Source organism: Synchiropus splendidus, chromosome 19, assembly GCF_027744825.2.
Source record: "Synchiropus splendidus isolate RoL2022-P1 chromosome 19, RoL_Sspl_1.0, whole genome shotgun sequence".
NCBI lineage: Eukaryota > Metazoa > Chordata > Actinopteri > Syngnathiformes > Callionymidae > Synchiropus > Synchiropus splendidus.
This window is the reverse complement of record NC_071352.1, coordinates 15864439-15879685: the sequence shown is the minus strand read 5'-3', so window position 1 is coordinate 15879685 and position 15247 is coordinate 15864439. Positions and strand designations below refer to the sequence as shown.

The 15247-nt window shown below is 48.5% G+C and overlaps 2 protein-coding genes across 10 annotated transcripts in view; both read right to left on the bottom strand.

Moving 5' to 3' along the window:
* caskin1 (CASK interacting protein 1) overlaps positions 1–8755 on the bottom strand; it is a 47023-nt gene extending 38268 nt beyond the window's left edge. For 6 of the 8 annotated variants that reach the window (XM_053852443.1, XM_053852444.1, XM_053852448.1 and 3 more), the window contains exon 1: positions 5787–7393. In XM_053852443.1, the coding sequence (XP_053708418.1) occupies positions 5787–5880 (94 nt within the window). In that variant the 5' untranslated portion in view covers positions 5881–7393. Of the gene's footprint in view, positions 1–1832; positions 2793–5786; positions 7411–8643 lie in introns of those variants that run through there. The other 2 variants (XM_053852446.1, XM_053852445.1) reach the window with 2 other exon arrangements.
* On the bottom strand, positions 8416–15022 carry LOC128751457 (phosphoribosyl pyrophosphate synthase-associated protein 2). 2 transcript variants are annotated; one of them, XM_053852481.1, is made up of 11 exons: positions 14656–15013; positions 12713–12873; positions 11140–11192; positions 10646–10712; positions 10397–10569; positions 9701–9816; positions 9583–9638; positions 9261–9409; positions 9127–9197; positions 8895–9041; positions 8416–8755 (listed from the first exon to the last, which is right to left on the bottom strand). In XM_053852481.1, exons 2-11 carry the CDS (start codon positions 12793–12795, stop codon positions 8597–8599), a joined length of 1074 nt encoding a protein of 357 aa, XP_053708456.1. In that variant the 5' UTR covers positions 12796–12873; positions 14656–15013; the 3' UTR covers positions 8416–8596. The 2 variants fall into 2 exon arrangements, with proteins under 2 accessions (XP_053708456.1, XP_053708455.1); XM_053852480.1 differs by having other exon boundaries at positions 9127–9409; positions 14656–15022.
* Positions 15023–15247: the final 225 nt, after the last annotated feature.

The window sequence follows — 15247 nt, the reverse complement described above, 5'->3', positions numbered from 1 at the left end:
TGTGAATCAGGCTGCAGTCCCGACACACTGGAGTCAAGGTCGATGAGCAGGTTGACACAGGTGGTGTCAGGGGAGGGATGATGACATCAGAAGTGTCTTGTTTGATGCCTTTCAAGGACCTGCAGGAATGTCTATGGAGGACCCGAGAGGTGGTGAATCACCACTGTGACGAGTCGGTGATTGAGATGAATGTGTGGCACTGTGTGAAGGACAACAGCTTGAGGGTTCCTCAGCCAGAGAGGGGGAGAAGGATGACGGAACGATATCACACGCTTGAGCACTGACTACCATAACTATTTGGCTTTTTGTATTTCAGGCGCCCCTGCAGCTGAAAGCCTGGGCTGGGGCAGGTAGAAGCTTCGTGACTAATGGTGTCAGAAGTGGGCTTGTGGCATGAGGCCTTAGAAATAAATGACCCCAGGAATGACTGAACCCCTGTGTGAATGGCCCAAGAGGTGGTGAACCACCCACATGGTGGGTTTGTGTTGGGGAGCTTCGGAACAGACTAGTGATTACGCAACAGCACATGGGTGCCCTGACAGCGGCGGCACAATGGTGTCGCGGTCTATGTGCAGGTTGTGCCCCCTGGCTAGGACGCATGGGTGACCTCTGTTGCGCAAACATGAGCGGCCACACACTCAGAAGAATCGAGAATCAAACCCCCCTTGACCACCAGGGGCCAAACTTTCACTCGTAACTTCACTACTGACAAGCTTATCTGAAAGGTAGTGAATGTTCCCGACTGCAGGGTGACGTCATCAGAAACACTGTCGCCCTCACTTCAGAGTCATGTGCAGAAAATGTGGAAAGCAAGGGTGACAGAGCAGCAGGAACAAAGCATCCCATTCATTCCCCACCTCGACAGTGGAACGGAAACACACAACCTTCTAGTTATTTACGTCCATGGACGTGTAAAGGAGAGATTTATGAGTGGTGGAAAGTATGATGAGGAAATTCAGGGCCTCTGAGTCTCGCCAAATGAGCTATTGTGCGTCGCTAACGAGACGTCGGGATAAGTGATTGCTCAGCACTTCTGACGGATAAAGAAAAGCCAAGATTCCCACACAAGTCGAAGGGGGTGTCGCTTCAACCTCGAGCCGTGCCACAGCCCAACAGCAATAACACCCACCATTCACGGTGAAGGGCCCGAGGCGGCGCTGCCGCTGTGGCACGGGGTGAAGGCAAAGCTTGTTCTAAACACACACGGTTTCCTGCTTTTAAGAGTCACTCAAACGCTAAACTGAAGCAGCAGAGCTAGCAGGTTTGATCCATGCGTCTTCTGGTCAGAGTTATTCCAATTCATTATTCCCTTCTTCCCTCCATGCCACCACCTCTCCCCCTGAACCTGCCGTTGACCCGGCTTGCTTATTTTTGGCGCTGCAGAGATAGCGAGCGGAGGCCGTCCATCAATACCGGAGCAGAGTAGCCGATGCTGCTGCGCTGCGTTTCACCGCCTTGTTCTCTCTTTCATCATGTTCCGCCTTTCATCCCCGCTCCCTCTGTCGATGACAACTTATTACCCCCACCCCGCATGTGATTTCTGGCTCCCCCTCCTCGTTTTCCTCACAGCAAAATGATCCATCCAGCCCCCCGCCGCCTCCCCCTCCCATCTGTTCTGTAATTCAATCATGGAGGCAGTCGGCAGCGCGAGTGACTGATGATGTTTTGGGGGGAAATGTGGAGAATGCTGGAGTTCTTAACGTCGTTGATTCTCATTCACGTCACTCGACAGTTTTCTCCATAAAACCTCAGAATCGCAATGACGAGACATCTGCAAAATAACATGGCTATTGTCTGCTGTCATGAGACTTTTGACTCGGGAGGGACGGCACCTGTAGTTCCTGCTCCTTCATCCAAGATATCCATCCTCTTCCTCACAGTGGGTAGGTTGGGGAGCCTGCACTTTGGGCAAGAAGCCCAGACTCTCCAGAAGTCCAACGTAAACTAGCCACCATTTCCACCATTGTTATGTCTTCTTCTGTCTCTGTATCGGGGAGCAACAGCAACACTGCTCCCCACGGTTTCCAGTGGTACTGCTCCGTTTGGTCCGTATCCGTAAGCTTTGTGGAAACGTGCAGAAATACAGACGAAATGAGCGCAGAGCACAGACAGAAGGCTCCGTCCAGATCTGGATCCGTACATAACGTTAAACATAAATGAACCTATCTCCTGAGCAGGTCTGCCCCGGGGCCTCCACCCACTCGCACACCTCACTCGGGAGACATCAGTGATTCCACTCCAAGTCTCTTCCAGCGTCTACCTTTGTTCTGAAGGATGTGGCCTGGTCTCAGAATAGAATCCTCGTGGCAGCAGGACAGAGAGGTTTCCAACAAGTGAGGTTTTGACGCCAATGTGACGTTCACACCGACCTGTTTGTCATCCAGAGTTAAACACAAGAGGCATCTGTGAGTGTGTGGTTTGTGGCTCTCATTGTGTGCGCGAGCGGAGGTGCAATGACTCCGCGGCATGTGTGCTAGGTTTGGCAGAGGCGGCGACTCATTTACACCTCCTCAGGCCTGACACATGTACAGCACACACACATCTGGGAACATCTGTGGCTCCACCGTCAGTTTGCTGTCACCTAACAGGCCTGCTGCACACATGAGGTGAGATACAACGGTGTGTGTGCACTTGCTCGAGACCTTGAGTGTGACCTGAGGTGAGTGTTTGTTTATGGGCACTTTCTGCCGGGGCAGGTGGTTCGTCCCCCCCTCCTGGCTGTTTATTGTTTAGAAGCAACTTCCCTTCCGCTGGCTTCGTCTAAAGAGTCGACATTCCCTCACCCCCCTCGGCCCCCCCACCGCTCATCTTTCTGTGTAGCTGGCAGGAGAGCGGAGGGAACATTGCGTCCACGCCACTGCACATTCACAAAGGAGCCTGAGCGGCAGCTTCACAGGCGGTCAGTGTCTTCCGACTGTCATGATGGAGAGAAAATGTTTCTGAGATACTTAAGTCCTCGCAAGGGAGCGTGCCAATGTGGAGAGGTGGGTTCATTTGAGGCTGGACATTTTAAAAGACATGGCCGGGGAAGTATCAATGAATGCATGTTTCGGAAAAGCACCGTCACCCAGGGGAGGCTTGGAGAAGAGCTTTGGAGCAGGGGAAGAGGCCAGTTCAGCCATCTCTGAGTCGATTCCTGAAAGTAGTCTGGTGGAGGAGGTTTCTGGACGGAGGCACGTCTGGGCCTCCACTGCAACATCAGATCCAAAATCTTGTCAGGATTCATGTTCACACATGCTGCATTTCTGTACAGCACAATCTAATAACAGCAGTTTATTTAACCCAGATGCAACAAACAGACTCCAATAAACTCCACTCTCTCAATAGATGCTGAAATCCAGTGAGGGCTGTCAGCAGTATGGAGCACATCTGCGCCTAGGTCCACTCGCAACATGCTTCCACTTAAAGTGCACACGTGGGTCTGTGTTTCGAGTCACTTGAGAATATAGTGCAGCTAAAACTGCTGGCGATGTAAACAGCTAGATTCAGTCATATATGGCGGCCCCCCATTGGACGGACGAGACGCTCTCTTTGGATTCAGGATTCCTTTCTGAAGTAGCTCATCATGACGACAACGTACTGCCAGGTTGTTGAACCCGTCGCCGCTCCAGCAACAAGCACTACCACCAGCGAAACTGACCAAGAACCCCGGAGAGAAGAGGTACGACTGAAGCTCCGTGCTTGTTGATAATGGCCCCACATTCCAGAGTGCCATCGCCCGAAGATGCAAGCAGTCGGTCAGGCTGACAATCCACATGTCAAGGCCCGGACCGGACACAGCAAGTGCATTTGGGGCGCCTCTTCATTGTGATGAGGCGAGAGATAGAACTCCTTCTCGGAAATGACCTGAGATGATGTGATCACCTTGGGTCTTAAGGCAGGAATAGGTCAAGAGTGGGAGGGTCCCCAAATACTGTGCAAGGGTCACAGAGTCATAGCAGACAGCCATGGAAGCAAGACAAGAAGGGAGATGAAGAAGGAATGTGGTCGGAGCATGAGCCGGAGAAGACGACCATGGAAAGCCACAGTGATCAGACAGGAAGGCTGGGGTGGCGACTCAGGCCAAGATTGGTTGCCGAACTGTCACCACTTTTTGCCACCAAACACACCCCTTGTTGGTCCTCTGGAGTCTACAATGCTTAATGGTCGTAATATAATGGTCGATGAGGATACAATCATTCGGAAGTTCTTCCTCAAGAACTCAAACTTGAAGGCATCTAGTCTTCTACCTGTCAGTGACCTACACAACCTAACAAAAGCACCACCAAACCGACGACCTTTCAGTTCCAATTCTGTCTCCATCTCGTGCAGGTATGACTCGGTGCTCAGAGGATGAGCAAGGATCAAACCAGTGACCTTTCAGTCAGGAGCCAGTCACTGGAGATTCCACAGCAAACGGTCCACGTTTGATACATCGTGATGCGAGGTTACCGCTCTGGCGACGTGTGGAGAAGGAGTCTTTGTTTATCTCAGCCGTCCTCTCTTTCAGGTCGGACATCATTTATTCATAACTCCTTTTATATCAAGCCTGACACACATTTGAGTGTAAACTAATTATACCGTAGCGTCTGGATAAAACAAGCAAAATATATTCTGCTGACGTTTCACTTTTCCTGTGAAGCCGGGAGGTTGAAACTGTGGCAGTTCGGATCAACAAGTTGGGTCCCAGCTTTGACTAAATATTAGCCACATTTGACTTTTCATTTGATCTATTGAATTAGACAGCGACATGTTCGTGGCTCGACCGGTCGTGACATCATCCAGCACGAGTATAGGACCCACACATTTCTTTCACACCACATTCTGAGGAACTCACATTCAAACATACAAGTTTCAAAACATGATGTAGCAATATAATACATGTGTTTAGAACCATTTTAATTTATATTTATTATACTACAAACCGACATGTCGCCGTGTTCGCCAACCTATGGACGTCATGCAGGGACTAGTTGTGAAGGTCGTCAGTGACTTGGTGACTATGAAAATAATGGTGAGCTGCAGCCCTAAATTCAGCAAACCAAACAAAAATACTCAGCTGTACACCATGTTTGATGCGTCATCGTGAATCAAGTGAAACTGAGGATATTCAGGCCCATGAACAACCATCCCTAGGTACAGTAGCATTGTTAATAAAATCAGCATTTTGAATATCGATTGTCTTCAAACATGGGCATCCTCTTCTGCCCAAGGAACTTTCCTTCAGGGAAAAGTTTAGATTTTACTTTAAAAAAAATGAATCTCTACAGACGCTCAGGTGTGAGGGATGAAGCGCCCAACATCAAGTCATGGAATACAAAAAAGTTCCTGACGTTGTAAGTGTGTTGTCAGGTAGCATGACGTGAACTGGGATATTAGGGGTCAAGTTCCCTCAAACTGACCTCCATTGTGACTTCAGTGCAGACGCTGACGGGTGTTTGTTTGGTCTTGATTTGGGGGCATTGTAGAGAGAGTAAGGGCGAGGGAGGTTCGCCCATTTCCCTCCGCAGTGACGATCCAGCTGCAGACCATTCCAACAGCAGCGGAGCAGCAGGTTCCTCTAAGGCTTGCCCACACACCGCATCGACTCCAGCCTCAAACGCCGCGGAGGCTCGAGCCCCCGGAGCCACGACGGTGAATCTCGAGCCCTCACTCAGGTCTCACACACACACCCTCCGCACAGCTCGGTGCTGCAGTGCACTCAGACGGGCTGTCATTCTCTCGTCACACCGCTAATCTCCCCTGATGGAGCGCCCCCTCCTCACACTACATCAGATTCATAACACAAAGCAGCGAAGCGGCCTTACTTGCTTTGCCCGGTCTGGGCCTCTGCAGCAGCTTCTGCACGGTGAGCAGGTCCTCGGTCTTCACCGCCTGCAGCAGCTCCTGGTCCTTCCCCATCTTGGAGCCGCTCTACTCCAGCAGCATCCTCCGACACAGCAGCCCGCCGAGGGTGCGTCCGCCGCGGCCACGACCAGCCTCCCTCCGCTCCCCGGCTCGGCTCGATTCCCCCTAAATCTCCGGCATAAAACGGGGGTGCGGGAGAAAGAGGGAGGGATGCTGTCGGGTGCCCCCCGCCAGTGCGACACGCCACTCAGCTGAGGGGGTGGGGTGGGGGGGGGAGATTTCGCAGCGTCGCTCCGCGCCGCGGACGGACGCCGTCCACTCGCTCCTTGCTCGCCGGAAATGAAGCGTCACCAGCGGCTTGAGCTCCGCGTCAGCGTGCGGTTCCTCCGGCTCGGCTCTCGACAACAGAACGCGGCGCTGCCGCAGCCATCGCTCCGCGTGCGCTCCAGCACTGACTCTGCTCGCGGCTCCGTCCGCGCGGGGGCAGCAGCGAGGCGGGCACGTGCACGCGTCCGCGAGCCCACAGCTGGACGAGCGCGTGGCGGCGGACGGCTCGTGCGCTGAGTGCAAGGGGGGCGTGGCGGGAAGTGGTGCGAGCCCCGCCCCCTCCCGCTTAATCGCGACCAAAACTCACTTTGCAGCGCGTCAGCGTCAATAATGGCAACACGTGAGCGAGACAGCACGCGCGGCCTCATGACGAAAACAAACAAAGCCATTCACGCACAATACTGTCACGAACAGAAACCGTTTACATGTATGTTTGCCAAGAATCACCATGTGGAACAAAAGATCACACGACATATGGATTGACTTTCATGAGCTTAGTCACCAGCAAGCGACATCGTTATTATGAGCGCTGATTTTTAAAATGTATGCATTCACTGAAACACAGAAGTTTTGAAATTCACACCGTCTTCAGATATTCTCGTTCTCTCCACGACAATGCACCTGGGAGTGTCATGGCTTTATTACCATGACTTTATCAAGATAACAGAAAGTGACATCATGATATTTGAGTTCATGTTCACACATGAGTAGGATAATGAAAATGAAAAGTGAGCTGCACATCCAACTTGCTTCTCTGTATTCACTCCCTCATATTTGTGTGTGTGTGTAGGCAGTGGATGCTGCTCTCGGCCTCCTCCACACCATCCAGAGTGAGTTATGTAAGAGCAGTAAAGAGTCTCTTCTCTCCGAGAGTATTTTTAAATCTGTTCATGCTGAAGCAGCTCATTGCCCCGGAGATGTTTCCACTCGTGAGCTTTATACTGAACGTTAATGCTGCTCAGTCCAGGGAAGAACCTCCCGTCACCTTTGACCCCTTTTTGTCATTTCTTTACACAGAGTTGTGTGTGTTTGACGCCTGGTTGAGTCGCTCTAAAAGGCAAGAAATATGGAGGTGTGGTTTCCTCCCCGGTGGAGAACATGGAGTACACTTGAATATCGCCAATGAACTATTACAGAGTTTTAATATGTCACCCACCTTCACATCTCTTCATCACTCACATCTCTTCCAGCTGCTCTGACATCACACCTGGTCTCCATCCTGCCTGCACTCTCTGCTTCACCTCTTTCTCTCCCTCACTGAGAGGGTATAAAACACAAAGAACACTTGGTTTCTTATTTTCTGAACACCAGAAAACCAACAGAAATATCACTTCTAAGATAAGTTTCACAAGAAATGCAGTGTAAATAATAGGTCAGCCTAAAAAAATACACAGTGTACATTTGATTTACAACCTTTTCAAGAGACGTGTCAGAATTCTTTCCTTTGAAATGTATCTCAAAGTTCAACTGAGAAAGGTCAGAATTACAAAGGCAATGTGGAATGGAACGATGGCTAGTACGCAGAAACCCTCAAAATATTGCGGAATATCATGAGGTAGACCCCGGCAAAAGGAGGAAGAAGAAGAAGAAGACCAATAATAACAATAATAATGTACTGATGAAAGCAGCACAGCGTCATGCTGCAGCACATGAGGGCAACATTGGTGACCCGGAAGTGGACCGAGATATTGAGACGAGCGTGGCGGCGGACATGACACTCAGGTTCCCAAAAAGAAGAAAACAGTCATTGTTTTTCATATTTATTCATATTAAGTGCTCAAAATAAATACAAAACATTTTTTGGAACAACTCTGGAACGTGACAAAGACCTGCTTCAGTCAAGGTTTGCTCAGCAGACGGAATAAACCCACTGCCGACGTGTTTACTTCCGACGCGTCCAAGCAAACGCTTTGTTTTTTTCAAGTGCTCTCAGAATGAAGTCGAAACCAGAGCCCGGGCCGACGGCGGGACGCGGTGGCGGCAGCGAGGACCGCTGAGGATGGAAACCACAGCGGCCGCTCATTTGGGATGAATTTGGGAACGAGTGGGAGAAAGAACGATGGCACTCTATTAAAAATGTGGCGGCGCAGTGGCATCGGAGTGAGATGAATCCCTGTGTAATTAGTAGCGCAATATGACACATGATCAGCTTCCATGGCAACCACACACGCACTGGTTACTTGAAACTATGTTAGTCACCCACAATGCAACTATGACACGAGTCAGCAGGAAGCCTGCCTCTACCATGAAACCAGGGCAGTCATGAGTGAAAGGCCTGTTGGTCCTGGAGAAGGCACTGGCACACTGCAACTACAATCTGGAGTTGAGAGACATTCACCGCTAACTGTGACCAGACGGACGACTACACAAGAGAAATGAGCTTCGAAAACTAAGAGGTGCCACTTCTGTCTTTCTGGAACCCAAAGGAGAAAGAAGGTGGGCGTTAGTCGTCCACGCCGATGTTGCGGAACAGGTAGGACATGGACTCGCCGTTGTGGATGCGGCGGATGGCCTCTGACAGGATCATGCTGATGTCCACCGTCTTGATTTTGGGACACTGCAGCTTCTGCAGCTCGTGAGGGATCGTGTTGGTCACCACCACCTGGAGGAGAACTGGAGTTTAAAAATGGCCGACAGTCAACAGGACGCAGCCCCGAGCGAAAAGTTCTGTTTGTGAGGTCTCAACGGCGCCATTCATACAGAGAATAAAGACAATCGATGAGGGGAAAAATGATTTTCACCTCATCAATGGCGGACTCCTCGATGAACCGCGGCGCTTCAGACGACAGGATGCCGTGAGTTGCCATGACGAAGATCTTATAGGCTCCTCGCTCCTTCAGTGTCTCGGCTGCGGCCACAAAGCTGTCCACGTCATCGATGATGTCATCCTGCAGATGCAAATCCTCGCCATCACCACGTGACCCGCTTCAGCACAATACACGCACACGGTCTATCCCTTGTCTAGGGCCTCACCACGATGATGGCGATGCGTCCCCCGACATCTCCCACCACAGTGATGGGGGGCTTCTCTTTGGGGATCAGCACTGGAAACAAACAAGACACCCTCAGCACGACGTCCTCACACAGCCTTCTGAACATGTTCTTACACGGGATCTCCATGCTGGGGTGGATGGCGCCGGTGGTCTTGACGGTGGGAGGCGAGTGTCGGCCGTCCACTTGATCTGACTCGGCATCCTGAGCTTCCCCGTGGATCACGGCGATCCCCAGACGCAGCCGCTCAGCAAACGACTGAGCCCTTGGTGGATATATGATGGTGATTGTGAAATCTAGCGTTGACAGACACACACATGCTCGACACTGAACCGAGAGGTCAAACCCTGACGCTGTCATGTCCGAAACAAAGTAAAAAGCACGTTGTGTATCCCCTCCTAGAGGCAGGAACAAGAGTCAGTGATGATTCAAACCCACCTCTTGGCAGAAGCTGGGGACTTGGCCACGATCACGGCATTCCTGTAGTCGGGGATCTGAGGAGTGAACCGGAAGTGTCAAGGTCAGGTGACTCAGCAGGGTTCGCTCCAGCGCCCACCTCTTCCTGGATGTACTGCAGCAGGAAGGGCGAGGCTCGCAGGTTGTCCACCGGGATGTTAAAGAAGCCCTGGATTTCCTTCTGGTGCAGGTCCATAGTGATCAGGTGGGTGAGACCTAACCGGACGTGGAGAGTAAGACCAGGGTTTGTCAGACCGCTTCAGACCAAGGATGCACAAACATGTCTCCTCAGAAAAAACACAAAAATAAAGTCTTCTACCCTTTTTCTTCGTCTCTCACCACTGAGCAGCACGACCCAGTCCACATTTTCATTCACATATTTTTGACAATATTTTTATGACTCAAGGCCAAACATTTGCTTCAACCTAAGCTTGACTTTGATCTCATGGTCAAGCTTTTACCATGGTTTCAAGTTGATTTTTTATTTTGTTTCAATTCCTTTTTCGTTTTCCACAGTTGACTTTAGCCAAGCATTTTCCTTTTTTAATATATTAGCCTTTGTTCCCTCTGCCAGCCTCCTTTCCTCTGCAGTTTGACTTTCTTCTGTGGTCGACTTTGACAGTCCATTTCCTCTCTGTGTTGAATTTTTCTGAAGACACTGAGGCTGATTTTTGCCCCATTGTTGCCTTTTACAGTCCTTCACACTTACATATTGTTTTTTTCACATTTTTTCCTTTCCTTTCCCTGAGCCAGTATAAGAGCTGAGCCAGAAGGCAGCTGGCTGCCTGACACGTACCAGCTTTACACATCATGGAGGCGATGAGCTTGGAGACGATGGAGCCCCTCTTCCTCATCTTGCACTGCTTGCTGTAGGGGAAGTATGGCAGCACGCCTGTGATGCTCTTGGCGCAGGACGTTCTGCAGGCGTAGACCATGATCAGCATCTCCATGATGGTCGTGTTCACGTCCCTGTCAGCGGAGGAGACCAGAGGTGCTCAGACAGTGAGACGAAATGTAAAACAATGGCTACCGGCTTCATTCTTACTTCGAAACGGTCTGGATGACAAAAACATCTTTGCCTCGCACCGACTCCTGGATCTGCACCCGCGTTTCTATGGAAACAGAGGAGAGGACATGAGTGGAAGGTTTCTCTGCCAACATTGGTGCAGTGGACACGAGGATGAAACAAACACTCTCAGGACCGGCCAGAGTTATTAGCATCCTGGGTTGAGGATTACCTGCAAAGATGGCCAGTGGTTCAGGACTTACTGTGGGTCCCTGGACTATTATTAGCTTGCCTACAGTATAAAAAAGTAAAAGACCTTTCCAGGTTCTCATGTTTGTGTGACAACCTGGCATCAATTGACCCGTTGAAAAAGCCTGGTTAAGCAACTTCCTGTTTGGTTTTGTTTGGAAGTGGAGCGTCCTGGCACAAGAACCATTCCCAGAGCCAGCGCAGCAATCAATCGCTCGCGGCAGACGCATCGCATGAGTGAGGGTGGAAAAAAAAAAAACCCTCATTGTTGTCCGTCAGCTCACCTCTGTTGGCCTCCTGGTAGACCTGCACCTTGCCCAGCTCCACCCCCAACCTCCTGCGAGACAGACCGGCAGAAAACATGGACATGAGGACAAACTTTTCAGCACTGCACTTCTAGAAAGCAACAGACAGGAGTCACTGTCACAAATGGTAAGGCTTTATGAGCTATGCCTCCACCCGCCTGGAGTGAGACAGCAGCCCGGGGTGCTTTCACCGACAGACACTTGTACCACCACACTCAGGTTCAAGTTTCAACAAGCTGACAAATCTATACATTAAACTATGTTTCTCCGATAAAATAACAGTCAAAACGTTTCTTTTTTTTTTGTTTTGTTTCGAAATACCTTCTTTATTTTTATGTATTTCCTCAAAAACAACACATTTTCTATGGATTTTATTCATTTTTAAATCATCAATTGGCTTGAGCTTGACCCTCTGGATTATTTTACGATGGAGCACAATGTTCTCCATGTGACCACTGCAGGGTCGTTTTTCTCTCTAAAGCTGTGGATTTGCTTCAGCATTCATTACAGCAGCCTTTTTATAAGAGGTTAAACATATGGGAATAATAAACCACATGATTTCTATTTCATGGAAATGCACAGCATCAACCAAGACCAATGCTGTGCATTTCAATAAAAAAAAGTCTTTATTTATACCTGAAGTTTTCCTTATTCACCAATAAACAGCAGTATAACTGCTTTAAAATTAAGTTCAATTCAAAGAACAGTAAAACAGATAGATTAAACACACTTGAAATATTCTATTTCAAAAAAAATATGAAGATGAACTAAATTAGATTAAATGAGGCTTAGGGGAATGTTTCAACAGTTTAGGAATATAAAAAAAAAAAAAAAGAAACACGATAAATGACACCAGAAACCTTACTTCTATAAATTGTCAGCAAGTATGAGTCACATGTGCACTTTTAAAAATGTTACTCCAAAATACAGACACAAATGAATGATCACGTCAAACAATGTTTCACCGAAATTCTTGAGCATCAGACTGAAATAAAGGAGACAAAAGTGGAAAGGCTTGTCGACCAGAACAGACTGAACAGGCTCGCCTGCATGTTTTCAAACTCCTGATGCAGTTATTTCTGTGGCATGTTTGACAAAGTCAGTGTTACAATGTTGACGTCAATGTGTGTTTAGATTAGAGCGGAGCCAACCTTGACACGAGTTAATGAAGTGTCTCACAGCTGATGATTCAGTCACACACGGCTGTTATTTTACACAACCACGGTGCCGACAGAGACCTGCAATTCGCAGCAGAGAAGTCTACACAGAAGTCTTTTCGTGGTTGACTCCAGGCTAAAAGAAACCTCATTTAGGGAAAAACCTTCAAAACAACTTGCTCACGATAGATCTGCACAGCTCTAATGCCGGTGTTGAACCGCTGTCTTCAATGGACTCTGCAGGTGGCAACATGAGCAGACGCAACCACAGAGCATTTCAGCTCTTCTTCTCAGATAAGAAGAGGAGGCAGCTCTGGTCCTGTAGGGCGTTCCTGACATATGTTTACCCCTGTACCGTACACATCACCGGTTCAGAGGCTCAGTGAGGAACTTACTCTGCGATCCTCTTCCCCAGCTCGCGACTGGAGGGGTGAGAGTTGGCGGTGAAGATGACAAGGCCCCCCTTGGTGTGGTTCATGTCTGTGGGGTTTCGGGCGCTGCTGTCCCCACACTCAGGCAGTGGATCCCTCGGCACCCACGCTGCACTGAGCCCGTCCTGCAGGAGGAGTGGGCGGGGAAAGTCAACATTTCAAGTCTAACTTCGCAGGTTCTGGGCCATGTTGACATTCCAAACAAGTGCAGACTGCGGCGGAGTGTACTTTTACATAAACTACATCACACTCTGTCATCTGGTCTAACAGGCAAGCATGAACCAGCGACACACACTCGAGAAGGAAAAAGCACTTTCCGCAGTAGAGAAACAAAACAAAGGTCAACGAGAGAGAAAACAAGCACTCGCACCATTAAAAGTTTTACTGCTGGGCTCATGGTGACCGATGCAGAACCTTTACGGAGGTGTGCTTTTCAAACAAACAAATATTGACAAATGGATTTCAGCTGGATTGACATTTCCTTAGTGACATTTCCATCCGACAACATACTTGTTGAAGAAACAGAGAGAGCGAATAACAGGAAAAATTACAGGAAGTATTTGGTGATTTCAATACAGAGATAGATTTCCATCCATATGCAGATGAAACTGCTGCTTGCAGTGCACTTTTTCCCACATTCTCTTGTCCCAGTGGCTTTTCCGTTGATGAATGACTTTGTTTTCAAAAATATACAATAAAACAAACAAGTGTGTCTGTCTGAGAAATCTCATCAGTTATTTCAAGCCAGTGTATTTTGTCAGCAGCAAGAGGGTTTACAGGCGACCTTGGATGTCAAACGCCTCCCAGAGTAAAGCTCTTGTTCAACTTGAGCCGTGAATTGGAGAAAACTTTGTTCCTTTTGTATTATTTTGTAACATGAACACACACAAGTCTGATACAAACTCACTTTAAAGCCAAATGTAAATGTGGAATTTTGTGAGAGGTCAGTTAGTCATGCCTGGTGCTGGATCATGATTCATTCCCTCACCTTGCTTCAAGAGAGGAATGAGGACATATTTGTCTTGAAACTCATGAGAACTAAAATATGCAACTAAATGCACGAGAAGGTAACTTCAGAACTGTAAGCTCAAATGAACACACAGATGAAGTTGACAAAATGAGTTTACTGGCTACAAATCGCCATCTGTAATGATACCAACTTCTTCGGAAGAGACGAAAACTCCAAGAAGACAAGTACTAATATGTCCTAAAGGTGCTGCATTTATATTCATGTTGAACTAACTGGTTAACACAGTTAAAGCTGCATTTTTATTCGACACTTTTCAGCAAGTTATTGAATATTTTGGCACCTGTTAAGGCGACTCTCTTGATGAAAACAGTCGCGTCTTCATTGAGATTATATGAAGGATAAGACTCAGGAGTTTACATAACTAAAACACCCGCAGTCTAAATTACTTAACAATAGTCATTTTTATTTGCTGGGCACATGTTACCAAGTGTAGCCACTATGTTCGTATTAAATAGGAGGCAGAAGTGTGAACCATTTATACCATGAAATACAAGCGATCTCGCCAACAGGTTCATTCAGACATATCCCATAACATGCTTAGGATTCACAAATAAATGTTCTGAATCACGACGACGGTGCCAACACAACAGCGCGGCGACTCCGGGTTTGACGTGTGCTGCACAGATACCGCTGGAATACTCCATGACGTATCCCAAGAGTAAATATGTGTCCCCGTTATACGACATGGAAGTCATGAAAACGTCGTTATAATTTCGGCCATAACTGAGTGTTAGCATGTAGCATGCCGAGATAGCGTTAGCTGAGCTGGGAACTCACGCGATAGCTCGCCTGCACCAGCATAACAGGGCTTCAAAGAGACCGACCCCGCGCGTCGAAATATCGCCGTGTCACGAAGAAGCGTGTGAAGGACACTCACCAGCTTGTGTTAAGTCCGCTTACAATCTGCAACCGTCAGGTTTCGCTTGAAATCTCCGGCGTTTATCAACCTGACCCCACTACTCCATCTGTCTGTGGCGGACACAAGCGAAAGCTGAAGGATTCCTGACAGAAGTCAGGTGGCGTTTCTCTGCTCTCATCCTACAGCACAAAACAATCCAGTTATGGTCCACCGTCAAGCATTTGGAGAGTCATCGTTAGTCGCCAATAGTTTCGCTGAGAGGAAATGAGCTGAGTGAAGGGAAGAAATAAAAGAATGAGAACGTCAACGAGGTTTTCTGCAAGAAATATTCCGGGAAGAATTAAGGCCGAACGCGTTCCGTTAGAAGTGACGTAAGTCTTTAAGCCAATCACACAGCGGGAGAGTGAGCGCGTGCGTGACGATCGTTTGTCACATGACATCTCTGGGGTCTGAAATGCGCCCGCTACTTTTAACGCAGGGCACGCGCCAACAGTGATGCAGCGAATTGTTGTCGTTGTTGTTGGTGTCACTGCCCTATTCTTCATCCCTTGATGAATTTATCATATATATATATATATATATATATATATATATATATATATATATATAT